At 53.8% G+C, this 27,991-nt stretch overlaps 1 protein-coding gene across 4 annotated transcripts; it reads left to right on the plus strand.

Annotated features, from left to right (window-relative positions):
* The first annotated feature begins 6 nt into the window (after positions 1 to 6).
* Positions 7 to 27,986, plus strand: AIF1L (allograft inflammatory factor 1 like). Of its 4 annotated transcripts, XM_032257623.1 has the most exons (7): positions 27 to 185; positions 327 to 388; positions 10,654 to 10,734; positions 15,897 to 15,963; positions 19,425 to 19,466; positions 22,262 to 22,424; positions 25,078 to 27,986. In XM_032257623.1, exons 1-7 carry the CDS (start codon positions 155 to 157, stop codon positions 25,163 to 25,165), a joined length of 534 nt encoding a protein of 177 aa, XP_032113514.1. In that variant the 5' UTR covers positions 27 to 154; the 3' UTR covers positions 25,166 to 27,986. The 4 variants fall into 4 exon arrangements, with proteins under 4 accessions (XP_032113512.1, XP_032113514.1, XP_032113511.1 ...); XM_032257621.1 differs by lacking the exon at positions 10,654 to 10,734 and having other exon boundaries at positions 7 to 185; positions 25,078 to 27,985; XM_032257620.1 differs by lacking the exons at positions 27 to 185; positions 327 to 388; positions 10,654 to 10,734 and adding an exon at positions 6,527 to 6,706.
* The last annotated feature ends 5 nt before the right edge of the window (positions 27,987 to 27,991 follow it).

Raw genomic sequence — 27,991 nt, forward strand, 5'->3', positions numbered from 1 at the left:
AGGGAGGGGTGTGTCGGCCGCCCGCGCCGTCCCTCCGCCCCTCGGTCCCGCGGCCACAAGCAGCCAGCCGGAGCTCGGACCAAGCGCCTGTGCCTCCTCCCAGTCCCTCGCCGAGTCCACGAAGCCTGGAGGCGGCGGTAGCCCTGCGCTCGCCATGTCGGTCGCGCTCAGCAACAGGTTCCAAGGTAGGTGCCGCCGTCCCGGGGCCGCCACCTGTGCGCGCCTGGCGGACCGCGGGGTCCACCGCGCGCGGGAACCGCACGGGGACGGGGGCGCGTGGCCCAGAGAGGACCCCGCTTCCCGGACCGCCTCTTTGTCTCCTCCAGGAGGGAAGGCGTTCGGCTTGCTCAAAGCCCAGCAGGAGAGGAGGCTGGCCGAGATCAACCGGGTAAGCGCCGCGCCCCGGGTAGCGCACGAGTCCCGAGCCGCGCGCTGCGCGGGTGCCACCTCGGTCCGCGAGGCCGTGCCTGTCTCCAGATATACCCTCTTCCTCTCTTTCCCCCGGGCTTCCCCCAGGTGCCTCCCTCCGCCCCCATCCCGTCGCCTCCGACTCCAGGTAGGTCCGCCTCCCGCCTCCGGTCCCGGCGTCTCGGGTTGCAAGTTGTTACATTTGCAACTGAGGACTGGGGCGGTGGGGCCGGGTCAGGAGCTCGGTTGCCAGCCGGCTCGGGGGCTCCCTGCAAGCCCGCTTGGGAGCAGCCCTAGGATTTGGCGCGGGAAGAGCCCCAGGCCAGTGATCGCTCCAGCTCAGACAGAACACAGGCTCGGGGTCCTTAGCTGGTCTGTCGCCCAGGCCGGAGTACAGTGGCCCAATCTCGGCTCATTGCAGCCTCCACCTCCGGGGTTCAAGCGATGTTCCCGCCTCATCCTCCTGAGTAGCTGGGACTACAGGCACGTGCCCCCACGCCTGGCCTTAGCTATTGTTGTTATAAGGCATTCAAGAGTACAAATAGAAGACTCGGATGGGCCTAGAGATCCTGGCAGGTCCCCGTGGTCTCCTGCTTCCCGGCCACTCCAAACACATCACTCCTCTTCATTCCAGCTTTCAGGAGAGGTTGTCCCCATCCCGTCGAATGGACTCGATACTTTTCTTGCTGGTCCTGGTGGATTTCTCGGAAGAAATCCTGCCTGCTGTTGCCAGGCACCCAGGGAAAGCTCCATAAATTTGCTTAGATTCTAGAAGATAAGGAACGATGTCAGGACCTGCCTGGGTTGGCCAGTGCTCAAGGGCAGCACAGCCAGTGGCTTTAAAGTTCTGCTAGACCTGAGCTCAGATCTGGTCTCCGTCGTGTGCCAGATCTGTGGTCCTCAGCAAAGGGCCCCTCATCTCCAAGCAGGGCATTGTGCGGGCTCAGAGAGGGAAGGAATGTAGCCTGCGTGGTCCAGCACCCAGCATTCAAGAAGCGCTCAGAGAACTAGCATTATTTCCTGAGGTGGATGTCTCCCAGTTTCCTTCTTAACCGGTGGCAGAGTCATACCCGCTGAAACAAGGCCTGGCGTTCCTTGCGGGCTCCGCTGGACCCCTGGACACGAAGGGTCTAAGCCCAGCGGAGAGTCTGGAAGTGGGCCGCTGGTGAGGTCAGCAGAGCCCTTGAAGGCTGTGGGAGGCGAGCCCAGAGCCTGGGGCCCGGCGGTGATATTGCCTCTTGCCAGCAGTGTGTGGCCTTGATTCCCCCTTGGTTTCCTTGGACTGCTTGGATGTAGGCAGCCTGTCTGTTTTCCATCCTCTGGCTACAGGACTCCCATTCAGTCCCCAGCTACAGGGCTCTGGGGACCTCAGGGTCCCTCCCTCCAGGTAAGCTCTGGCCTCCTCACTGCTACCCTCACCCTGCCTTCTGGGGGCACCTTGAGCTCGGCTGGAAGGTTGCCTGGACATCTGGCTGGGGTGCTCACAGGTCTAAGGTCCCTGCTGGGCTCCTTCCCAGTTCACTGTGTGCCAACCCAGCCTGGGGCTTGGCTGCTCTGGCCCTCTGGACAGAAGGCTGGGACCCTGACCTCATATAGCCCCCTGGGTCACTCGACCAGGCAGGTTCTGAGCCAGCTGGACCCACCCCCAGCCAGCAGGACCCTGAGCCAGAGACAGCTGGAGATAGGGGCGAGGTGACCACAGTTGCACAAGCCAGAAGAGCTGAGAGTGCGGGGAACTTTCCGTGCCAACCTCGCCCTTGGGGAGGCGGATGGAGGGTGGGGGCAGCTCCAGGGTTGCTTTGGGAAGTGGACTGGCTTGGCTTAGAAAGGGGAGGGACTACATCTATCAGGGGCTTATCTGGGCAGCACTGGGACTAGGGGAAGTGAGCAGGAAGGGGCTGTGGTCTAACCATGTCAGAACAGTGCCCAGAGAGGGCAAGCAGCTGACCCAAGGCCACACAGAAGCCAGTGACAGAGCTTGCAGCCCAGCGTCCTTCCCTTGCTAAGATGCTATTCTGAGACCCAGCACGTGAGCCCAGCTGCTACAGGGCTGCTGAGACCCAGGATCCGGGGCCCTGTGGGAGGCGGTGCCAGGATCACACAGGAAGCTTGAGAGCTTCTCCACCGCAGTGGAGCAGGGTGACCCCACCAGTTCAGTCATGAGGTGCTGGCAAGCACTGATCTGTGATCTTAGGCAAGCCACTTCACCTCTCTGAGCCTCCTTCTCCAAAAAGATAATGGGTGATTTTTCAGTGAGGCAATATATGTAAAGCACCCAGGAGAGCTGGCTGCGGTCCTCATAGTTATCAGGATAGTTTCTTTATTGGTGGCCTCAAGGTACAGGGAGTGGAAGATATTGCCGTGGCTCATGCTGGTTGCTCAGCCCAGCAAAGCCTCGTCTTCCCCGGCCTGAAATGGGAGCAGGGATCTCTGGTCCCCCTGGAGTCCCTGCAACAATTAGCCAATGGAAGTGGATGGAAGCTCACTGCAGATGGTGGGGGAGCCGCTCCGTGTGGGAGTCTGAAGGGTTCACCCACAGCCGTGGCCGCAGTGGAGAGACCTTGAGGTGGGTGGATTTTAAGCAGAACTGTGCTGGCAGCCCGGACTGCCTTCCTCTGGGGTGCAGCTTCACCGCCCCGCTGGAGTGTGGATTCTGGGGGCCTGGGCTAAGCCCAGGATTGGGCTTCTCAACTCACTGCCAAAGAGTCCCTGCTTCTGTGCCAGGCAGCTTGGGCACTGCCATGCCTGCTGCCTGGGGCACAGCCCAGCTTGGCCTGCAGATCCAGGGGCTTCTCTGGGCAAACACCTAGTTCCCTTTGGGGCCTTTCTCCTCCTCGGTGTGGGCAGCTTCCAGAGGAGCAGGGTAGCTCAGCCTTAGTTTTTTTTTTTTTGAGACAGAATCTGACGCTGTCGCCCAGGCTGGAGTGCAGTGGCACGATCTTGGCTCACTGCAACCTCTGCCTCCTGGATTCAAGTGATTCTCCTGCCTCAGCCTCTCAAGTAGGCAAGACTACAGGCATGCACCACCACACCCGGCTAATTTTTTGTATTTTTAGTAGAAACGGGTTTCACCGTGTTGGGCAGGCTGGTCTCAAACTCCTGACCTCAGGTGATGTGTCCACCTTGGCCTCCCAAAGTGCTAGGATTACAGGTTTGAGTTCGCGCCCGGCCCAGCTTTAGCTTTTTGTTGTTGTTAAGAGAGACAGGGTCGGCTGGGCACAGTGGCTCACACCTGTAATCCCAGCACTTTGGGAGGTCGAGGTGGGTGGATCACGAGGTCAGGAGTTCAAGACCAGCCTAGCCAAGATGGTGAAACCCCATCTCTAGTAAAAATATAAAAATTAGCTGGGCGTAGTGGTGCATGCCTGTAATCCCAGCTACTCAGGAGGCTGAGGCAGAAGAGTCACTTGAACCCGGGTTCAGGGGAGGGGGGTTGGAGGTTGCAGTGAGCCGAGATCGTGCCACTGCACTCCAGCCTGGGTGACAGAGTGAGACTCCGTCTCAAATGAAAGAAAAAAGAGAGACAGCGTCTTACTCTGTTGCCCAGGCTGGGGTGCAGTGGCCCGATCTTGGCTCATTGCAGCCTCCACCTCCCCAGCTCAAGCGATCCTCCCATCTCATCCTCCCGAGTAGCTGTGACTACAGGCATGTGCCCCCATTCCCAGCCTTAGCTATTTTTATTATAAGGGATTCAAGAGTAAAAATAGAAGATTGAATGGGCCTAGAGATCCTGGTAGAGGAAGGGAGGTTGGGGAGCCGTGTGAAAATGCGCCTCTTTTTGGTTTCACTTCAGTTTTTGCTGTTGTTTTCTGAACACCTCCTGTGTGCCCGTCCTGTGCCAGGTGCCTGTGGGCATTATCTTGTGAATGCTCACTCTAACCCAGGGAGGCAGGTATTGTTCCAGTTTTTGAGAAAATGAGACCAGAGAAGCTGGGTAAATTGCTGGGTTTAAACAGCCTGGATTTGAACCCAGCCTATTTTCTCAATCGCTCAGCTTGGCTGTGCCTCCTGCTAGATGCCCGCCCCAGCTCCATGCACTGGGCGTTTGCGTGTGCACGCACGTGTGTACATAGCAGCACCACTGGAGTGGGCAGAACTGGCCAGCACCTCTTACTCCCCCCACATAGCTGGCATTCCCCACGCCCGGATGGCATGGTAGGTGACCCCAGGCCAGCCAGGCATGGCCTTATATGGCAGCAGGAGAGATTTTCTCCAGCTTCCCACAGGGACAGAGGGAAGCCAGCGGGGCTGGAGGGGGGGCGCTGCCCCTCGGGGTGTCTGTGCCCTGGGGCTTAGCAGAAGGAGCCCAGGGGACAGCAAGGGCTGCCACATGAGCTGGCCAACAGGCGAGATCATTAACACCATAACCAGCTGTGGCTGTGCTCCGTGCCCATGGATGAACATCATCTCGCTGACCCCGAAACAGGGCACCCCAGTAGACAGATGCACAGTGAGAATCTGCAAACAGCCCCGTGGGACGAGGGTTGTCATGACTCCTATTTTTTTTTTAATGTTATTTTTTTGAGACAGGGTCTCACTGGGTTGCCCAGGCTGAAGTGCAGTGATACGATCTCAGGTCACTGCAGTCTTGACCTCCTGGCCTCAGGTGATCCTCGCACCTCAGCCTCCTGAGTAGCTGGGACTGCAGGTGTGCACCACCATGCCAAGCTAATTTTTTTTTTTTTTTTTTTTTTTTTTGTGGAGACAAATTTCACCATGTTGCCCAGGCTGCTCTCGAACTCTTGAGCTTAAGCAATCTGCCCACCTTGGCTTCCCAGAGTGCTGGGATTACAGGCATGCGTCACTATGCCCAACCATGACTCCCATTTTGGAGATAAGGAAACAGAGACTCAGCAGGATGAAGTCCCCTGCAGGGTCACCCAGCCAGGAAGTGGCAGAGCTGGGATTCAGACCCAGTCACCCTGGCCCTGTCCACCAAGTGGCTGCAGCCTAGCTATGACACAGGCCTCTCTCGCTTATGTAGATAAGGATCCCTGGCTGCCGTCCCAACGGTCCAGCCTTCTTGGGTCGAATGAAGGGCACTCTGCATTCCCTGTCACATTGAGGTACCTAATTTTGTTGTTGTTGTTTTTAGAGGCGGGGTTTCACCGTGTTGGCCAGGATGGTCTCGATCTCTTGACCTCGTGATCCGCCCGCCTCGGCCTCCCAAAGTGCTGAGATTACAGGCGTGAGCCACTGTGCCCGGCCTAGGACCTAATTTTGTTTTTTTTGTTTTTTTGTTTTGAAATGGAGTGTCACTGTCGTCCAGGCTGGAGTGCAGTGGCATGATCGCGGCTCACTGCAACCTCTGCTACCTGGGTTCAAGTGATTCTCCAGCCTCAGCCTCCTGAGTAGCTGGGATGACAGGCAGCCACCACCATGTCCGGCTAATTTTTGTATTTTTAGTAGAGATGGGGTTTCACCATGTTGGCCAGGCTGACCTCGAACTCCTGACCTCAAGTGATCCACCCACCTCAGCCTCCCAAAGTGCTGGGATGCAGGCATGAGCCAGTGCGCCTGGCCCCTGATGGTTTTTTCAGAAGCCATGTGTCATCTGCACTGGGAAGAAAGCTGGGCAGGGCAGGCTGGGTATCTTTGTCAGGGGTTGTATGTATCCCCTGCCCCTCCCTCAGCAGTAGGGGACCTCTGAGACCTGACCCAGGCGAGTATGCAGGTGTGTCTTTTTTCCTGTATACCCGGCAGTGCCACTCTGTCCCTGCCCAGGTAAATGTGCCCAGCTGGCATTGCTGGGCACCCGTCTCTCTTGCTCTTCCTTAATATATTATAAAGGAGATAGTGATAAGTGGCCACGTGAGCCTCTGAGGATTCAGTGTCCCCTGCAGGTCCAAGCAGTTATGACCTTGGTGTGGCTATGTCACAGGAAGCTGGAGATGGAATTTCTGCAGGGTGTGCTTTATGGAGTAGCTGGTTGGGTGTTTTTCTTTAGCTGCCCCATCTGTTGGCGAGGATGCGGCATCTGAATGAGGCCCCAGGCTGCCATGGGGAATGTGAGCCCGCTGTCCTTGTGGGTGCATGTTACAGGCTCCTGCTACTCGTCAGGTGCCAGCACCACTGTGTCCTGGCCCTGGCCCTTTAAGAGCCTGTGAGCTGCGTCAGAGGCCCCACACCCTGGCATGGTGCTTCCTGCCCTTGGAGTTGTTGTCCAAGGCCTGAGCCACCAGCCTCTTGGATGGCCTCCAAGATGGTGATATCCGCCCACCCCAAAATTCTGCTGCAGCTGATACAGAAAGACAAGCCTGGAGGGCCAGGAGCAAGGGTTCGCCAGAAGGTGCTAGAGGTACCAGCCCGGAAAGAGAGTTAAGTCAGTGAGGAGCAGGCAGGCAGCACAGCAGGGGCTGCCAGCTTCTGATGGGTTTGGAAACAGCCGCTGCTGGGCATAGCACTAGGGGACTTCGCTAGGGACAAGGTTGGGCTCGGGGAACTCTGGCGAGCATCGGAGGCTGTAGGTGACCAGGAAAGGCGGCAGTGAACAGGTGCTGTCGGGGACTGAAATGGGAGCACTCAGACAGGTTGGACAGCCCATCACTGCCAGGTCAGCTGGGGGCCTAGGACAAAGCAAAACTTGCCCTTAGAGGAATGGCCAGGGGGCCAAGGCTCGCCGGGAGGACTTCAGGGCATCACCCTTCCCCGCGCACACCTGCCTCTACATGTGGCTTGAGTTTGGATGATCCCGAGACTTAATTTTGAACACCTTAGCAAGTGTCCTGAGAGCCAGTCTCTTTCTGTGGAATTCACTCGTCTCATCCTTACCGCAAGCCAGGCGCTAAGGCAGGAGGACAGCTTGAGTCTGTGAGGTCGAGGCCGCAGTGAGCCCTGCAGTTCGTGCCGCTGCACTGTAGACTTGGGAACGGAGCAAAACCTAACTCAAAAAAAAAAAAAAAAATCCTTACAGCAACTCAGTGAGGAGGTTCTACATATCATTATGATCCCGTGTTTATTTATTTATTTATTGAGACAGTCTCACTGTATCACCCAGGCTGGAGCACAGAGGTGCCATCTTGGCTCACTGCAACCTCCACTTCCCAGGTTCAAGTGATTCTCCTGCCTCAGCCCCTTGAGTAGCTGGGACTACAGGCACGTGCCACCACACCTGGCTAATTTATTTTTAGTAGAGACGAGGTTTCAACATGTTGGCCAGGATGGTCTCGATCTCCTGACCTCATGATCTGCCCACCTGGGCTTTCCAAAGTGCTGGGATTACAGGCTTGAGCCACCACGCCTGGCCTATGATCCCACTTTATAGATGAGGAGACTGACGCCCTGCCCAGAGCTACAGAGCTGGTAAGTGCCGGAGCTGGAATTGCAAACCTGGGAAGCTGTCCCTGTGTCCTGCACATCCTGTGCTCAGAGAGCTGATGTGACGCTTTCAACCATTGTGACTTCAGGCAAGTCCCATCCCTTCCGGCACCTCGGTCTCCCCAGCCATTGATCAAGGAGGACAAGTCAAACGCTGTGAGGAGTCCCTTCTGGTTCTGTGGTGGGGTGGATATTTTAACAGCTCTGCCACCTCCCAGGCCCCACCCTTGGACGCACTGGTCCCCGGGGACTGAGAAGTGGGCTCAGCTGCCTGTTTGTCACCCGCAGCAATGCCCACTTGCATTTCCTGACCCTTTGCTAGGACTGATCAGGCCACTGTGGCCTCCAGACCTGCCCCTCAGCATGTTAGTAGCCACTTTCAGAGCCTGGAGTCTCCCTGCACCTCTCACGGCCGCTCCCCCACTCCAACACTTTCTGCAGCCGAGAAACTTTGCCTTTGGGGACAGTGGGTTAGATTGTGTGTGGAGGATGGGGATAGAATAAACCACCTCCCCCGCATCTCCCTGGAGGGCTATAGAGTGGTTCCCTGGCCTCCGGAATAACCTCCTGCAGCTGCCGAAGAGGAAGGGTAACACCCAGTATTGACTTTCTTTGCCAGAAACCTGTAGCCAGGCTACCTTCTTGTTTGGGGCAGGCATAGACCCTGAATTGCTAAAACTGCAATCTTGAGAAAGCTGAGCAACCTCTCTGGGCCTCCGTTGTCCCATCTGTCAAACAGGGATACCTAGAAAGGGGAGAGATAAATCATAAGTGTCCTATGCCACGGGGAGGGAGCCTCCTTCCCAATCTGTTAAATAGTCTATGAGGGTCCATGGGGGTTCTAAGCTAATCGTATGGATATAAGTGTTAGAAAAAAATATCAAGTCACTAACATTTATTTAGTATTTGCTGGCCGGGTGCAGTGGCTCATGCCTGTAATCCCAGCACTTTAGGAGGCTGAGCGGGGCGGACTGCTTGAGCCCAGGAGGTCGAGGTCTCAGTGAGCTGTGATTGCACCACTGCACTCCAGCCTGGGCAACAGAGCGAGACCCTGTCTCAAAAAAAAATTTCACACAGCCACTAAGTGGATTCAAACTCAGCCATTCTGGCTCCAGAATGCCTTTTGTTTTTTGTTTTTTGTTTTTTTGAGACAGATTTTGCTCTTGTTGCCCAGGCTGGAGTGCAATGACGTGATCTCGGCTCACTGCAACCACTGCCCCTGGGTTCAAGTAATTCTCCTGCCTCAGCCTCCCGAGTAGCTAGAATTACAGGCACATGCCACTGTGCCCGGCTAATTTTTGTATTTTTAGTAGAAACGGGATTTCACTATCTTGGCCAGGCTGGTCTTGAATTTCTGACCTCGTGATCCACCCACCTCAGTCTCCCAAAATGTTGGGATTACAGGTGTCAGCCACTGTGCCCGGCCCAGTTTGCCCTCTTTTTTGTTTGTTTTGCTTTTCCTCCAAATACCTGGGGTGGCATCTATCTCTGTCTCCTCTGCCTATGGACCCAGGGTCAGGGCAGCCCAGCCGAGGGTCCTGGATAGACAGGGTAGCTGTGCATTGGGCAGGGACTGGGGGAGGATGCCTGCAGGGAGGAAGCTGTGGGCTGTGCATGAGCAGGAACCAAGAATCCAAAGCTCGGAGGTGTGAGCGGGCACAGCAGCCTGGCTGGTGGAGTCCTGCTCCTGCCACTGCCCACCGGGCACCCCCACCCCTTGCCCAGGCATGGTCAGCACAGCTGCCCTAAGCCCAGGGCCAGCTAGGGCTGCTCACACATGAGTGGCTCAGCTGCTTCTCCCACCCTGGTCACTTGTGGCCTAAGCTTTTTTTTTTTTTTTTTTTTTGAGACAAAGTCTCACTATATGGCTCAGGCTAGAGTGCAATGGTACGATCTCAGCTCACTGATTCAAATGATTCTCCTGCCTCAGCCTCCCCAGTATAGCTAGGATTACAGGTGTGTGTGATTTTTAGTAGGGATGGGGTTTCACCATGTTGGCCAGCCTGCTCTTGAACTCCTGATCTCAAGTGATCCACCCGTCTCAGCCTCCCAAAGTGCTGGGATTCCAGGCGTGAGCCACCACACCTGGCTGCATTTATCATTTTTGGCTCTAAGAAATAATGAGAGTCCAAACCCTGAGCCCCTCCAGTCTCTGTCACACAGTCACACACTTTTGCAAAGCTGCCTGATCGTTGCAGGGCTGAGTATGGAGAAAGTAACTCTGGACCGAATGGCAGGCCTCTCCACTCATTCAACAGATACTTTTCGATTTTTTTTTTTTTTTTTTTTTGAGACAGGGTCTGGCTGGAGTGCAGTGGTGCAATCAAAGCTTACTGCAGCCTTGACCTCCTGGGCTCAAGTGGTCCTCCAGCCTCAGCCTCCCAAGTAGCTGGGACCACAGGCATGCACAGCTAATTTTTCTATATTCATTTATTTTTTGAGACAGGGTCTCAGTCTGTTACCCAGGCCAGAGTGCAGTAGCACAATCTCGGCTCACTGCCACCTCTGCCTCCTAGATTCAAGCAATTCTCCCACCTCAGCCTCCCAAGTAGCTGGGATTACAGGCACTCACCACCACGCCTGGCCTAATTTTTTTATTTTTTGTAGAGATGGGGTTTTACCATGTTGGTCACGATGGTCTCAAACTCCTAACCTTGTGATCCACCCATCTCAGCCTCCCAAAGTGCTGGGATTACAGGTATGAGCCACCTCACCCAGCCTAATTTTTTTATTTTTTGTAGAGATGGGGTCTCCCTATGTTGCCCAGGCTGTCCTCACACTTCTGACCTCAAGCGATCCTCCCTCCTTGGGCTCCTCAACAGATGTTTGTTGAGTGTGTTCTACCATATGCTGGGCACTTCGACGCTAAACCTGTGGCTGGGGCCCTGCCTCCTCCCAGCTGCCCCCTGACGCCCACATCCTCCCCAGTACTGTGCAGGAAGGGAGCCCCAACGACAGAGGAGTTCAATCCCTGCACATCCAGTTGGTGGCTTTGCTGTTTTGGACAAGGTAGTTAACCCAACTCTTAACTCCTTCACTCATCCTGCACGTGTTTATTGAGCATCTGCTATGTGGAACCTACATTCTAGCAGGGGAGGCCGAGAGTGTGCAGCAACCTCAGTAAGCAGTGATGTGCAAATCATGTTTGGAAGTGACCCGTCCCATGGAGCTGGATAAGGTGGATTGGAAGTTGGGGTGGTTACAGTGGGCAGGGAACAGTATAAAACAGGGGGGACAGAGCTGGGCATGGTGGCTCACTCCTACAATCCTAGCACTTTGGGAGGTCGAGGCAGGTAGATCACTTGAGACCAGGAGTTTAAGACCAGCCTGGGCTACAGAGGGAGACCCCATCTCTACAAAAAATACAAGAATTAGCCGGCTGTGGTGCCATACTCCTGTAGTCCCAGGTACTCTGGAGGGCTGAGGTGGTAGGATCATTTGAGCCCAGGCAGGTTGAAGCTGCAGTGAACCGTGATTGTGCCAACAAACAAAGAATAAATAGGGTTGGCCGCACCGAGAAGGTGACATTGAGGCTGGGTGTGGTGGCTGACACCTGTGATTCCAGGACTTTGGGAGATCGAGGCAGGCGGATCACCTGAGGTCAGGAATTTGAGACCAGCCTACCCAATACGGGAAACCACGTCTCTACTAAAAAGTTAGCTGGGCGTGTTGGTGTGTGCCTGCCGTCCCAGCTACTTGGGAGGCTGAGGCAGGAGAATCACTTGAACCCAGAGGCAGAAGTTGTAGTAAGCCAAGATTGCATCACTGCACTCCAGCCTGGCGACAGAGAGAGACTCCGTCTCAAAAAAAAAAAAAAAAAGAAAGAAAGAAGAAGGTGACATTGAGCAAAGGCTTGAAGGAGGTGAGGGAGAGAAGCACGCAGATCTGTGGACTCCAGCCAGGGGGCACAGCGAGCGCAGGGTGCAGCCCAGGGCATTCTTACCACCGCTTCCGCAGTGTGTGCTGTGCTCTTGGCCTTGCTCTTAATCCCTGCCTGGTTGATCTGTGTCTGTCTGTGTGCGATTTGTCTCTAAGACCAGGGACCATGTCCTTCCACTTGAACCCATCCATCTACAGAGTGGTCCAAGTAAAACTGGATCTCCAAGGATGGTGGGTCCAGACTAAGGCAGCATTTCTGGCCAACTAGAGCCCAGGAGCTGGGACAGGCCCTCCACATTTCCTCCCAGAGGTTCCCAGATGTAGGTGGTCTTGTGCCTCTCCAGGAAGTTTCTCTAGTTCTTGGTAAAGTGAAGGGAATGTAGGGTCAGTGTGGTGAGTTGGACCTAGGCTAAATGGATTCCATTTAAAAATTCAGACATTATGAACTTCGTACTTTTATGAAACGTTCTTTTCTGAACTCATGGCAACAGTCAATGGTCATTGTTTAAAGAATCTTTACTTGGCAAAATAAAAACTTGGCACTCCAATATTAGTGTGCCCCTACCACCCCCCTTTAAAAATGTTTCTTGTCTGCATGACCCCCAAAATCTGGGAATCACGTCCCTCCACTGGGCAGATATGGGATCTGGGACCCTGGGAGGTGCCTGGTTTGCTCAGGCACAGACAAAAGTTAATTGTCCTCCTTTTGGGCAGAGGATGGGGTCGGGGAGCAGTGCCGAAGAGCTGTCAGAGGGAGCCAAGAGGAAAGGAAGTCCTCAACAGAGCCAGCTAGGAGGAGGGTGGCCTCCCAGGCTGCCAAGGGAGGATCCAGCGTCAGCTAAGTGGAGGCAGGGCCGTGCCTGGTGCCTGGCAATGAGGCCTGGAGTGAGGCTGTGGCCAAGTCAGCGAGACCCCATAGGCCCAGGGACTGCCCTCTGCCCAGGTGCAGGAGGTCACAGGTCCTGGAGTCAGATAGACCCAGGTTCGAAACCAACCTTCCTCAGCTGTCTGTGAACATTCTTTTTTTTTTGAGATGGAGTCTGTGGCCCAGTCTAGAGTGCAGTGGCGTGATCTTGGCTCACTGCAACCTCCACTTCCCAGGTTCAAGTTATTCTCCTGCCTCAGCCTCCCGGATAGATGGGTGAGTGCCACCACACTTGGCTAATTTTCGTATTTTTAGTAGAGACGGAGTTTCACCATGCTGGCCAGGCTGGTCTCAAACTCCTGACCTCATGTGATCCATCCACTTTGGCCCCCCAAAGTGCTGGGATTACTGGCATGAGCCACTGCGCCTGGCTTGTCTATGAACTTTAGATGTGGTTTTTAACCTCTCTAGTTCTCATGTTTTAACTTATGAAATAGGAATAATAGTGGCTGAGAGGATTTAGTGAGATAGCACAGTGTCTGCCACAGCCAATGTTTTACCAAAAGCTAGAGGACAGCCAGACCCTCTCCCAGTCCAGTGAGGGAAGCCCCATTGCCAGATAGGTTTCTCCTATGGTCAAAGGGTGCTGAGTTAATGCGGAGAAATTTGGGCAACAGAAGAGACCATATTATGAGCCTCATCCTCATAATCTTATCTGTTGCTCGTTGAGAGCTGACCCATGAGCCCAGTGCCCAAGGAGTGGGTACTATTGGGCCTATTTCACAACTAGTAAGAAGGAGGAAAGATCCAAACCCAGACTGCTTTATAGTCACTTAGTTCTTGTCATCCTCTATTCTATTTGAAGCCTCTCAGGGGTTGACAACAATAGACTAGGAAGGGAGTGAGTTCTCTGTCCTAAGAGATAAGTAAGAACAGCGTTGGCCATCCTGTAGTAGGAAACATCAGGCGTGATCAACGTGGCTGACAAGGCACATCATTTTAAACACCAGCTTTCTATAATTTCAGGATAAGGACCTTACCATATTCACCATGGTCTCCCCTGCTCCCTTGAGGCCTAGCACAGTGCGGTGTGCACTATGTACCCCCAGAATGTTGAATGACTGAATGAATGAATGAATGGAGGAGCAATGTCCAGGTCCAGTCAGCTCAGCGATAAAGAATGGAAGGTCCACTGGCCAGGTTTGGTGGCTCATGCCTGTAATCTCAGCATTTTGGGAGGTCGAGGTGGGCAGATCACATGAAGCCAGGAGTTTGAGACCAGCCTGGCCGACATGGTGAAACCCCATCTCTATAAAAAAATACAAAAATTAGTCCGGGTGTGGTGGCTCACGGCTGTAATCCCAGCACTTTGAGAGGCGGGCAGATAACCTGAGGTCAGGAGTTCGAGACCAGCCTGCCCAATATAGTGAAACCCTATCTCTATTAAAAATACAAAAAATTAGCCAGGCATGGTGGTGGACACCTGTAATCTCAGCTACTTGGGAGGCTGAGACAGGAGAATCGCTTGAAACTGGGAGGCGGAGGTTGCAGTGAGCCGAGATCACACCACTGCATTCCGGCGGGGACAAGAGCGAAACTCTGTCTCAAAAAAAAAGAAAGATAAAAATACAAAAATTAGCTGGGCATGGTGGTGCACGCCTGTAATCCCAGCAACTCGGGAGGCTGAGGCACAACCTTTGAACCTGGGAGGCAGAGGCTGCAGTGAGCCGAGATCATGCCTCTGTGCTCCAGCCTCCATGAAGGGGGGGTATTTGCAGAGTTCAAGTGGTAGGAGGGGAACGTGCCCTGTGCTTCCTCATCTGAATACAGGTTCCAGGGCCACTGGAAGGTTAGCCAAAAGTTGCATAAGGTACCTGGCACTGCACCTGGCAGGTGCTCCCTCACTTGTTGCTTTTGCTTTAAGGTCAGAGGCCAGGCCAGATGAACACCAATCTGCCCACCTTTAAATGTAGGGGCCAAGGATGCAGGCCCTCTGAGATGGAGCCACGTTAAAGCTCTGACTTATGAGCCTCAGCTTCATCACCTGCAAAGTAGGTATAATGATAGTAGCCACTGGCCAGGTGCAGTGGTTCACATCTGCAATCCCAGCACTTCTGGAGGCCAAGGTGAGCAGATCACTTGAATCCGGGAGTTTGAGACCAGCCTGGGCCACATAGTAAAACTTTGTCTCTACCAAAAAAAAAAATAATAAGCCGGGCGTGGTGGCGCGCATCTGTAATGCCAGCTACTCAGGAGGCTGAGGTGGAAGGATCACTTGAGCTGGGGAGGCGGAGGCTGCAGTGAGCTGAGATGGCATCACTGCACTCCAGCCTGGGTGACAGAGCAAGACCCTGTTTCAAAATAATAATAATGGCTCCCTCTTGGGACTCCGAGGAGATGCGAAGAGATCACGTAGGTAAGGGCTTTACCCCGGAGGCCACTGTTAGTGTCCAGTCCTCCCTACCCTGTCTGTCTGGTTCTGAAAGGACTCATTTGAGTCTCTCCAGGCATCTGAAGGAAAGGCAGGCCAGGGATGAAAACCCCCATTTTACAGGGAAGAAAACAGGTGAGAGGGTAAGTGTACGGTCATTTTCCAGCTAGAGCAGAGACAACAAATCCACACTCTCACGGGTTCTTTTTCTTTTTCTTTTTTTCTTCTTCTTCTTTTTTTTTTTTTTTTTAAGATGGAGTCTCCCTCTGTCACCCAGGCTGGAGTGCAGTGGTGCAATTTCAGCTCACTGCAACCTCCACTTCCTGAGTTTAAGCGATTCTCCTGCCTCAGCCTCCCAAGTAGCTGGGATTACAGGCGCCCCCCCACCAAGACCAGCTAATTTTTGTATTTTTGTAGAGATGAGGTTTCACCATGTTAGCCAGGTCGGTCTTGAACTCCTGACCTCAGGTGATCTACCCACCTCAGCCTCCCAAAATGCTGGGATTACAGGCTTCACTGCACCCAGCCTCACTGGATTTCTATGCAAACTCAAGAAGCAAATGATTCTCATTTGGTAGATAAGGCAACCGAAGTGCAGGGAGGAATGAATGAGCTCAGGATCACATTCCTAACAAGCTAATGATGGAACCAGGGACTTGTCTTTGGAGCTCAGGACTTCGCGGATCGGAAGCTGGCGTGTCCTTGGAGGAGGGGCACGGGTCCCAGCACTGGTAATGTGGCTGCTGGCTGGAGGGCTTAGTCACCCAGAACAAACCCTCTGGGTCCTTCCCAAGCCGATGGGCAAGCTTCCTACCCACGGGGCGAACAGTGCACCTCTGCCTCCAAGGGCAACAGGAAGCCAGGGTGAACATGGGACAAATGGGCCTGGTGGCACCTGGCTACCAGACAGGAAGAAAGGTACCTGGAACTCGGGCCCACATGTGGGTGACTTCTGTCCCCAATCCCTTGCTCAGCACTGTCCTCTCACCGCCGTAGGAGTTTCTCTGTGACCAGAAGTACAGTGATGAAGAGAACCTTCCAGAAAAGCTCACAGCCTTCAAAGGTAAGCTGGGGCTGCCTGCCCTGCATTCATCCCTGGAGAGGTGGGCTGGCCCCTCACCATTGCACACAGGACCCCCTAGTCCCTCAGGGCTAGGCTGTGGCCCTGTTTCATCCAGAATGCCTTTCTTCCTGGCAGGCTTGGAGACAGGGACCTCCTGAGAGGTGGGGGCAGGCCCCTCCACCTGCCTCCCTGCCCGGCGGGCCCGGTCACCCCTCGCCTGCAGCCCTGGCCAGGCCCTGCCCCTCTCTCTCCCCTCGCTGCCCATGGGGCTCAGGCTGGCGCCTGTCCGCCACTGCCCAGGCCCCATCACTCCCGGGCCCCGCACACAATCAGCTCTTTGTGAGCAGGCCTTGCCTCTCCCCCTCCCCAGCAGAGTGTCTCAGGAGCCCCTGCGGAGAATGGACGTTTGTGTCGCCGCAGTGGGCAGGGGGGCAGAGTTTCTGCCCATTGAAACCCAGCAGCACGGGATGAAAAGAAAACAGGGCCTGGGAGCCGGTGCAGGGAGAGGGGCCGCATAAAGGTCTCTCTGTTTGGGGCCCTGGCGCTTGGTTCCCAGCCAGCACCTCGAAAGGAGAGGAGCTGGGCACATAGCGGGTGGCGCAGACCCACCTTCGCTGCCGGGGGAGGCACTCAGGCACAGGGGCCCTGGGCTCTCGTGGAAAGTATCCTGGAGGCCGCATTCCCCTCCAAAGTTTGCACTGTGAGCATCCTCGTGGCCCCGGGGCAAAGAACTTGGCAAGTGCTCCTCAAATCGCTTACAGTTGTCCTTAGGCTGGGCATCTGCGGCTAATGATATTAATAACAGCCAGCCTTTGTTGGAAGTCGGCCTGTGAAGCACTTCTCATGCAACGTGGCGAGCTCCCCACATCACCCCCATCGGCCTGGAGAGAGATGGTGTGCTCATTAATGTACAGATGGAGAAACTTGGGCTTGGAGGGCAGGGTCATTGGCATGGGGACACATAAGCTCACTGAGGGCAGAGTTGAGACTTGAACTCATGTCAGTCTGGCTCCCAAGCCCCTGCTCTTAACCGTTATGCTAAGATGCTTTTTACATTAAGAAGAGAGAAGGGAAATAGTAAAAGACAGTCCTGACCCCACCCCATCCCAGTCACCAGTAGGAGAGCTGTGCAGAAAAGAGCAGTCCATTGGGAGGCCGCGGCAAGTGGATCGCCTGAGGTCAGGAGTTCGAGACCAGCCTGACCAACATGGAGAAACCTTGTCTCTACTGAAAATACAAAATTAGCCTGGTGTGGTGGTGCATGCCTGTAATTCCAGCTATTCAGGAGGCTGAGACAGGAGAATCGCTTGACCCCGGAAAGTGGAGGTTGCAGTGAGCTGAGATTGTGCCATTGCACTCCAGCCTGGGCAACAAGAGTGAAACTCCATCTCAAAAGAGGAAAAGAGAGGCCAGCCCATTCCCTTCTCTCTGGATACCAGCGTGGCCGCCCCCACAGGTGGCTCTGGGAGGAGAGACACGTCTCAGGGCTCTGGCATCCTTTCTCCTTGTCTTCAGTGAGATGCTGGGACAGACAGGAAGTTATGTTAGAAAGGCAGAGCCTGGAGAGGGCTCCACATCATTCGCTCATTTGCTCTCCAAATGCACACCTGCACAGGCACCGGGCCCATTCCAGGCCGAGGGCATCATGGTGAACGTACAAGAGAGCCCCTGCCCCTGGTAGCCTGTGTTCTACCCCGGGGGCGTGAGAGCTGGTGGGAGCCTAAACAGAGAGCAGTGAAATACAGGGTGGGCAGATTGTGGTAGATGCTTTGGTGAGAAATGAGGGAGGGAGGACGGGGTGCTCAGCAGTGGGGAGGGGGTACAACTTAGAAAAGGGGGGTAGGCCGGGCGCAGTGGCTCACATCTGCAATCCCAGCACTTTGGGAGGCCTAGGCGGGCAGATGACTTGAGGGCAGGAGTCCAAGACCAGCCTGGCCAACATGACGAAACCCCGTCTCTAATAAAAATACAAAAATTAGGCTGGGCGCGGTGGCTCACACCTGTAATCCCAACACTCTGGGAGGCTAAGGTAGGCAGATCACCTGAGGTTGGGAGATCGAGACCAGCCTAACCAACATGGAGAAACCCCGTCTTCTACTAAAAAAAATACAAAAATTGCCCGGGTGCAGTGGTGCATGCCTGTGATCCCAGCTACTCAGGAGGCTGAGGCAGGAGAATCGCTTGAACCTGGGAGGCAGAGGTTGCAGTGAGCCGAGATCAGATCGCACAACAAGGGCAAGACTCCGTCTCAAAAAACAAACAAATAAACAAAAACAAAAAGCTGTGTGTGGTGGTAGCCTTCTGTAATCCCAGCTACTCAGGAGGCTGAGACAGGATTGCTTGAACCCGGGAGGTGGAGGTTGCAGTGAGCTGAGATCAAGCCACTGCACTCCACCCTTGGTGACAGAGTGAGACTCCATCTCAAAAAAAAAAAAAAAAAAAAAAAAGCATAAGCATAATGGTTAAGAGCATGGGCTTTGGAGCCAGACTAACATAGGTTCGAGTCCCAACTCTGCCCTGTGTGAGCTGTGTGTCCTCCCTGAGATCTTCGAATGACAGTGACATAGAGCAAGACTCCATCTCAAAGAAAAAAAAGAAGAAAAAGAAAGGATGGGGAGCCCCGAGGCCATGAGGAAGAGCTGTGAGAATACTTGGGAGAACATTCCAGGCAGAGGGGCAGTGGGCGGGGGCAGCGCAGCCTGCAGGAGGGCCTCAGCTCTCTCTGCTAACTGCTTGTGGGGCAGGATAGACGGTGAGGGCCCCGCTCTGCCAGGGCAGGGGCGACCTGCAGAGGCCCCACGGTCTGTGTGACACAGAGCCCCTGTCGGAACATGCCCAGCCCAGTGCTCTGAGCGTCCCCGAGCGTCCTCCCTCGATACCGGGTTTTCCTGATCAAGGAAGTTTAACTCAGTCTGTATGTGAGGTTTGGGCGATGGTCTGTGCACCCGGGAAACCGTATGTGCACTTTGTGGGCTAGGGCAGGCCCTTCTCCTGGTTTCGGAATCACAGGTCCCCTAAGTCAGCGCTTCCTGCACCTAATTGCCCATCAGAACCGCCTAGGATGCTGAAAAGCGCGCTCATGCCTGCTCCCACCCTGTCCTTCCACACCCACCAGCCAGAATCCCGGGGCAGGGAATTGGATCTAGTCACTTTGCTACTAACTCAGATGCAGCTGCTCCACATTGCTGGGAACCCGGGAGGAAGCAGCTGCCCTCCTGGTAAGAGGGTCAGAGTGAGCCCAGCCATCTTTCCCTTGTAGCCCCTCTAGGAGAGTGGTCCAGGCAGGATGAGCTTTTCCCGGAGACCATGGCTCAGCTGATGGGGCACTCAGGTCAAGACCCTTGGTAGGGTGTGGGAGGCGGTTCAGACTCCTGAGGACACGGTCAGTTGCCCACTAGTACCCGCAGGGAGATGCTGCTTCTAAGCTAAGCTAATGCCAGCTTTTGCTTTGTGATTTCCAGAGAAGTACATGGAGTTTGACCTGAACAACGAAGGCGAGATTGGTGAGTGAGGCCTCGACTGTGTTGAGGGAGGAGGGCATTAGGTGGGTAGAGGGCTTGAGGGACCCTCTGCGTGAGTGAGGAGCGTGGGGCAATCCAGAAGGCTGGTGAATATGCTGCAGCCGAGTCAGGCCCTTGCCTTCTGCCCTGGCATCACTGCCCCCGGACTCCTCCAGACGCTTTCCTCCCCTATGGCTTCCCTCCCCACCCATGCCTCAGCCTCCCACCCCAGGTGCTACGGGGATTCGGGACAGAGGGTGCCACACCTGCCCAGGGCTGGGGACACTCAGGGTGGACAGGCCCTAGGCTCCCGGCTGGCATTTCCATTGCCCCGAAGTCTGTCCTCGTATGTGTTTTGGCAGTTGACAAGGTGCTTTTACATATGTTGATTCTCTTGTATTACACCCTGCTGTGCGGGTACTGGCACTTCCATTCTGGTAGGAGACCATGCCTGGACCTTACCAGCAAAGACGTGGTTAAGGCTGGTTGAATTAGCCCCATTTTACAGATGAGGAAAGCAAGACTCAGAAAGGTGAAATGGACTGGGCGCGGTGGCTCACGTCTATAATCCCAGCACTTTGGGAGGCCAAGGCAGGTGGATCACCTGAGATCAGGAGTTCGAGGCCAGCCTGGCCAACATGGTGAAACCCCCATCTCTACTAAAAATACAAAAATTAGCCAGGTGTGGTAGCATGCGCCTGTAATCTACCTACTGGGGAGGCTGAGGCCGGGGAATCGCTTGAAGCTGGGAGGCGGAGGTTGCAGTGAGCTGAGATCACAGCACTACACTGAAGCCCGGGTGACAGAGTGAGAGTCTGTCTCAAAAAAAAAAGAAATGACTTGCATGGGACACTGGTGGTGAACCAGGGCCCTGCCTTTGGTTTCTGAGCCCCTTTCCCCTTTTCCGTTTCACCCTGCCCCTCAGAGTGATGCTCTCACCAGCATTTGCCTCCTCCTCCTCCTCTCTCTTTCTTCTCCCTTTTGAATATTTGATCATTTTTTTCTTTAGAAAGAAAATTTTTTGGCTTGTCAAATAGACATATTTTCATCATAAAAAAATTGGGGCAACACAGCAAAGCCCAAAGACAAAAATGCGTCACCCGAAACCCCACCCCCTGGAGGTGACTGCTACAGACGTTTCAGCTTCCATCCTTCCACTTTGTGGTTCATTCTAACCACAAAAGCTGTTTTATACCATTTTTGAGCCTCCTTGAAAAAAATAACTTTCTATTGGTCAGCCTGGCCAGAAAAAACTAAATAAAATAAAACAATGGTGAATATCTTGAGTTATTATTGATTTTTTTCTTTTCTTTTTTTTTTTTTTTTTTTTGAGACAGAGTCTCATTTTCTCGCCCAGGCTGGAGTGCAATGACGCAATCTTGGCCCACTGAAACCTCCGCCTCCCAAATCAAGCAGTTCTCCTGCCTCAGCCTCCCAAGTAGCTGGGATTACAGGCACGTGCCACCACACCTGGCTAATTTTTGTATTTTTAGTAGAGATGGGTTTTCACCATGTTGGCCAGGCTGGTCTCAAACTCCTGGCTTCAAGTGATCCACCCACCTCGGCCTCCCAAAGCGCTGGGATTTCAGGCGTGAGCCACTTCGCTGGCTGATTTTTCTTTTGAAATACAGTTAATGACTGCATTGTAGGAGTGGATTCTAATTTGTTTAGCCGATGCCTTTGTATGGACCATTTGGATGCCTTCCAATTTTAACTGTTATTGATAATCCTGTAAAGAACCTCTTTGTACATGAGTGTTGTTCATTCCCTGGTCATTTCTGTAGAGGAAATCTCAGGAAGTGGACACCATGGGTCAAAGGCTTTTGAAGCATCTTGCCCAACTGCCCAAGAAAGGTCCTGCCAACTTCCGAGCCTGGCAGTACACGTGCAGCCCTTTTCCCCTTTCCTGGAGAAGGCTGCCCAGCTCTCTCTGAATGCCTGGACATCCTGGCACCTTTGGGCCTGGCCCCAGTCCCCCCTGCCCTGCCAGGAGGAGCACGGGCGGCACCACGGCCCCGGCCTCCACCCCACCCCCTCCCACCATCCTTTTCTGACCCATTGTTCACTGAAGAACAATCCGAAGGAAATTGCCTCAGCTCTTGGTGGGAGCTGGGCGGTCAGAGGCAGCACCACTTCGGGCTGTAGTGACATTCTGGGGCCTCCCTTGTTTTTCTTGATTTTTGTTCTTTTGTTGCTTTTCCTGCTCTGTGGGATATTTTTGGTGTCCTCTCCCTTCCAGCCGAGGAGGAGCCCTAGGACAGCAGGACTGGAGTGGCATGTGGGGAGAAGCCATCTGCTCCTTGGCACCCAGTAGAGTGACTTTCAGTGCCTGACTCCCTGACTTGGCCACACTGGGCATAACTCCCTGGGCACCGAGAGTAGGCTCCTGGCCCACCCTAAATGCAGGAAATAGCAGAGATCACAGTCATGGTGTGAAGAAATGTGCCCTGGGCCGGTGCCTCCCACATGGCGATCTCTGAATGATCCCCTCCACCTGTTCTACCATTGAGGAGAGCAGGAGTTCAGAGAGGTTAAGTAGTGTGTTCCAGACCCCAGAGCCAGGAATAGCAGAGCTCGATTCCAGTGCAAGCCCATTTGACTCTAGAAGCCCAGGTCACTAACCACTAGTCTATACTGCCTCCGAAGAGAGCAGGGAGGGAGTGATGGGCTCCTCCTCCCTAGAGGAGTGCAGACACCAAGCTTCTGAGGGTGGGGTGCCTGAGTGGAGCTTTCCCAGCTTCCCCCACTAAGCCCCAGTGGCCGGGCCTCACTTAGCACACCTGCTTTTCCTCCAACAGACCTGATGTCTTTAAAAAGGATGATGGAGAAGCTTGGTGTCCCCAAGACCCACCTGGAGATGAAGAAGATGATCTCGGAGGTGACAGGGGGGGTCAGTGACACCATCTCCTACCGAGACTTTGTGAACATGATGCTGGGGAAACGGTCGGCTGTCCTCAAGCTGTGAGTACCTTCTCCCTCCCCCGGGGCCCTGAAGGCAAAATCATTCTATGCAGAGAGGCTCCTGCTCTGGGCACCCCAGCCATTCCCCAGGTGGTAGGTAACTTGTGTGACCTGCTGGACATGGTACTTACTTTTCCAGAACCTTATTTCTTTATCTGTCAAATGGTCTTTTTTTTTTTTTTTGAGATGGAGTCTCACTCTGTCACCCAGGCTGGAGTGCAGTGGGGTGATCTTGGCTCACTGCAACCTCTGCCTCCTGGATTCAAAGGTTACAGAACTTGGGAGGCTGAGGCAGAAGAATCACTTGAACCTGGAGTGCAGTGGTGCAATCTTGGTTCACTGCAACTTCCACCTCCCAGGTTCAAGCAATTCTCCTGCCTCAGCCTCCCGAGTAGCTGAGATTATAGGCATCTACCACCATGCCCAACTAATTTCTGTATTTTTAGTAGAGAGAGGGTTTTGCCATGTTGGGGACCTCAGGGGATCTGGCCCCCTTGGCCTGCCAAAGTGCTGGAATTACAGGCGTGAGCCACTGTGCCTGGCCCAGATGGTCATGTTAATATGTACCTTGCAGAGGAAATTAGCCTGCAGCAGAGTCGGGCAGAATCAGTACTCAGTAAGCAGCAACGGTGATGACGATGATGCTGCTGGTGGTGACGGTGACAATAGTGGTAAACCTACTGTGGAAACATTCCGAGCCTCTGTCGAAACTTTCTGAGCCAGAATTTCCTCTTTTTTTTTTTGAGATCTTGATCTGTCGCCCAGGCTGGAATGCAGTGGCGCAATCTTAGCTCACTGCAACCTCTGTCTCCCGGGCTCAAGCAATTATCCTCCTGCCTCAGCCTCCCTATTAGCTGGGATTACAAGTGTGCATCACCACGCCCAACTATTTTTTGTATTTTTAGTAGAAATGGGGTTTCACCATGTTGGCCAGGCTGGTCTTGAACTCCTGACCTCAAGTGGTCAGCCCCACCATGGCCTCCCAAAGTGCTGGGATTACAGGCATGAGCCACCATGCCCAATAGTTTCCCCATTTGTAAAGCGACTCCACTATCCCCACAGGGCTGTTGTAAGCATAAAATAGAGTCAAAATTGGCCCCAAAGAGAGGTAAGATTTGTTACCTTAGGTCTGCGAGTCTCCATTTCTTCATCTGTAAAATGGGGGTGATAATCATGTCTTCTGTGATGTCCGGAAGGCTAGTGAGATGACACAAAGATTCCAGCCTAGTGTCTGGCTGGTGGCAAGCACGTAATCCATAGTAGCACATTGTGGGTGCTGCCCCACTGAACAGTGTTAAAGCAATGCCCTAGACAGTCTCATTGTCATTTGTCACAGCTGAAAATAACACTCCACCAGGCACAGTGGCTCACACGCATGTAATCCCAGCACTTTGGGAGGCCGAGGCAGATGCATCAGAGGTCAGGAGTTTGATACCAGCCTGGTCAATATGGTGAAATGCCGTCTGTACCAAAAATACAAAAATTAGCTGGGTGTGGTGGCGCACGCCTGTAATCTCATCTACTCAGGAGGCTGAGGCAGGAGAATCTCTTGAACCTAGGAGGCAGAGGTTGCCATGTGCTGAGATCATGCCATTGCACTCCAGGCTGGACGAGAAGAGCAAAACTCCATCTCACAAAAAAGAGAAGAAAATAATATTCACTTGGTTTTTATGAAATAAGATTCACTTTTTTAAAAGTACGAACGTTGGCTGGGTGCAGTGGCACACGCCTCCAACCCCAGCACTTTGGGAGGTCAAGGCAGGCAGATCATAGGGTCAAGAGATTGAGACCATCCTGGCCAACATGGTGAAACCCAGTGTCTACTAAAAATTAGCTGGGCATGGTGGTGGGCACCTGTAATCCCAGCTACTTGGGAGGCTGAGGCAGGAGAATCGCTTGAACCTGGCAGACGGAGATTGCAGTGAGCTGAGATTGCGCCACTGCACTCCAGCCTGGGTGACAGAGCGAGACTCCATCTCAAAAGAAAAAAAAGTACCAATGTAAAATATACCTGTCTCATTTGACAAAGGAGCTTGGTGAGGCCTGAGGAGACTAAGTACCTGGCCCCTGAGCCCACGGTCCAATCTGGCCAGATCTCCTAGCACCCCACTTCCAGGGAGAAACACCAAGGATCAGAGAGGTCAAGTGTCTTGCTTAAGCCATTCAGCTGGGAAGCAGCACGGCTGGCATTTGAATCCAGCCTGTTGCCCTGGAGGCTGTACTCCGAGCCCCTACCGTCTGCTCCCCAGACTCCACCCTTAGAGCAGTGGGCAGGTTTTTGACGATCTTTGTGCAGAGGCATGGCCCAGCCTGGCTCAGCCTCCTCCAGGCAGTGTGGTTCAGGTAAGGACATGGCCTAGAAGTCAGAGCCTGGAGTCGCATCCCGCCTCTGCCCCGGACCGCCTGTGTGGTTCTGAGGAGTCACATCAGCACTTTGCGCCTCCATTTCCCCCTCTGTAAAATGGGACCAGCAGCCCCTTCGTCGGAGCTTCTGTCTTGGGCTTCTGCAAGGATCCCACTGGAGAACAGATTTAAGGACATTCTGTCAGGACCCTGCTGACATCGAGGCTGGGATGATCTTTCCCTGGATGAGGGAAGGATCTTAATCTTGCTTTTCTTTTTATTTCTTTTCTTTTCTCCAACTCCAAACCAGAGTCATGATGTTTGAAGGAAAAGCCAACGAGAGCAGCCCCAAGCCAGCTGGCCCTCCTCCAGAGAGAGACATTGCTAGCCTGCCCTGAGCACCCCGCCTGGACCCCCTGGCCTGCCCGCCCTGCTCCTCCTTCCCGATCTTGCTGCCCTTCTTGACACATTGTGATCTCTCTCTCATTTGTTTGTTCATTGAGGGTTGGTTTGTGTTTTCATCCATGTCTTTGTAAAGCACAAATTATCTGCCTTAAAGGGGCTCTGGGTCGGGGAACCCTGAGCCTGGGGTCCCTTCCTCTTTTCTTCCCTCCTTTCCCACTCCCTGTGCAGAAGGGCTGATATCAAACCAAAAACAAGCGGGGGCAGGGCCAGGCAGGGAGGCTTCCAGCCTGTGTTCCCCGCGCTTGGAACTGGCACGCTCCATCCTTCCAGAAAGTCTCCAAGCCAAGTTCAGGCTCACTGGCCTGGCTCTGACGAGGACCCCAGGCCACTTTGAGAAGACCCTGGAGTAGGGACAAAGCTGCAGGTCCTCTTAAGGGTTTCCTTGGACAGCGCCATGGTTCCAGTGTTCTGGGGTCATCTAGGACACAGCCACTCAGTGCCTGGCCGCCCCAGCTGATCCCCCCTCAGTCCACACCTCTTCTCGTACTCAACGATGTGACAGAAGGTGGGAAGGAAAGGAGCTTGGCAACGTGAGCCCTTCAAGAAGGTGCCAGAAGGAACCCTCGGGTCTTGATCCCTGGCCACACCTTTGCAGGCAGCTGAGAGGCAGCGTGCAGCCCTACTATCCCTGACTGCGGCAGCAAAGGGCTTTGGAGGTAGAAGTGAGGCCAGGGGTCTTGGGGAGACAGGTCAGCTCAGTGCAGTTCCACCTTTCAGGGAGGATACTGAGGGGACCAGGATGAGAGAATGAGGAGTAAAATGCTCACGGCAAAGTCAGCAGCACTGGTAAGCCAAGACTGAGAAATACAAGGTTGCTTTTCTGATCCCAATGTGCTTGAAACCTGACTCTACTTCCCTCGTTTGCCTTCCTACCCTACTCACATCATTCATTCATTGACTCACTCGTTCAGCAGATATTTATTGATCTCATATTATAAGCTTTACACCCGCCCATGTTGTCCTGACACGTGCAGTATCCATTGTCTAACTCATCTCTCCCCAAATCTCTGAAAACCTTGAGCTTGGGAATTGGACTGGGGTTACCTGTGTCCTTTCTTATGGACTCACAGGATTTCAGAGCCCTGATGCACCCGGGAGGGTAGCTGCGCCAGTCCTCTCACTTCCCAGGTGAGGAGACTCGTGGCCCACAGGGATTAAGTGCCTTGCCCAAGGTCAGGCTTATCTCCAGAGGATGTGCCTGGACTGGGGCCAGATGTTCAGGGACCCTGCCGACACCTCGTCTCCAGTCTGGGCTGCCTTAGTTAGTGAAGAGAACAGGGAAAGGCTGGGAAGGGGTAACCTCCTAGGTCAGCACTGGGAGAGGGTTTCACTTGCTCTGAAGATCCTGGGCCAGGATCCGCCCACCCCAGTGCCTCCAAGTCAGCATCAAGCTTCAGGGAAAGACCGGGCCTCTGAAGCTGCCTCTTGTAATTCATGCAGGAAGATGTCAAAGTCACCACCATCTTGGCTGATCAGGGAGTTCAGCCTTAACCCCACCTGTGTTCTGAAGTCTCTTACCCTACCTGCTCAGGACTTAGACACACTTATTCACTGAACATATTTATTAAGCACTTGCTGTCGGCCAACAGTTAAGAATCCAATCATGAAATGGACAGATTTGTGGAATTGGAGTCCAATAGGAAAGTGAGACCCAGACAGTGACAATGAGATAAATGTTAGGAAGGGGAATTTTGGGGTGATTTCCCTATAATCCTGGGGGCCTAGCTGGGCCCAAGACTGAGTGAGAGCCTTGGCAGAGCCTTTGCAACATCTTCAGTGGACAGGACTGGGAGATCTTGGCGGTGGGAGTCAACGTGGGTTCCCTGCGGCTACTGAGTCATCTCTGATAGCAGACTGCGGGAGGGAAGCCCGTAAGGCATGGGGAAATGGCCAGGTTGGGTTAACCCACTGGTTCCAGCCAGTTCAGGAACGAGGTTATTTGGCCATGACTGGCTGGTCTTGGGCTCAAGCATCTGCTTCAAATGCACACAGGGCTAGTTGAAGTTTAAACCCCAGTAAAACATTCCTCCCTGTAAATGGAAAATCCTGCTCCCACCTCCTCCCCCGCCGTTTTTTCGTTTTTTTTTTCTCCCTGGATCATTAGATTAGCAACTGGCTGTCCTCACCCCTCCTCACTGCCTCTCCTCTTTGGGACAGACAGGGACCTTTGAGGAAGATAAAGCCTTCCTTGACTACCCATCATATTCAGTGTCCCTGTTCTTCACTCGGAGAGGAAGGCAGAACCAATCAGGCTTATTTCAGTAAGTTCTGCAGTTCTACAAGACTGCAGGAAGCCTCCTTAGGGAGGAGAACAAGTGGGTGTGGCCCCAGCTTCCAGAAATGGCGGAAAAGAGGGTTTTCTCACTGAATGGGAGTGGGGGCTGGTGTGTTCTGGGAAACCCCATGAGTCACTTCATTTCTTGGAACTCAACCCCTAGCAGGAGAGGGTCTCAAGCGTGGTCCCTGGAAGGAGGGTGGGGGCAGTCTGCATTATTTCAGGTTGTGGCTGTTGGCTCTGGGACTCCTCTGGCCAAGGGCTCAGCTTCCTGGGACTTCAGCTATCTTCTTTCTGAAAGACCAAATTTAATGTAACCAGTAATGTGAGGACTGCCAAGTATGGCTTTGTCCCTACGACTCAGAGGAGAGTTTGTCGGGCAAATTCAGGTGGATGAAGTATGTGTGTGCGTGTGCATGGGAGTGTGTGTGAATTGGGATATCATCTCTACAGACTGGAAATAAACCGGACAAACTTACCAACG

This window comes from Sapajus apella, unplaced genomic scaffold (genome assembly GCF_009761245.1).
Source record: "Sapajus apella isolate SASKATOON/1434 unplaced genomic scaffold, GSC_monkey_1.0 scaffold97, whole genome shotgun sequence".
Classification (NCBI taxonomy): Eukaryota; Metazoa; Chordata; class Mammalia; order Primates; family Cebidae; genus Sapajus; species Sapajus apella.

Bases quoted from the DNA above. Each gene is read 5' to 3' on its own strand.
- AIF1L (XM_032257623.1), top strand. From the start codon at position 155: ATGTCGGTCGCGCTCAGCAACAGGTTCCAAG. The intron at 19,467-22,261 runs GTGAGTGAGGCC...TTCCTCCAACAG, and splicing joins GAACAACGAAGGCGAGATTG to ACCTGATGTCTTTAAAAAGG. The intron at 22,425-25,077 runs GTGAGTACCTTC...ACTCCAAACCAG, and splicing joins CGGTCGGCTGTCCTCAAGCT to AGTCATGATGTTTGAAGGAA.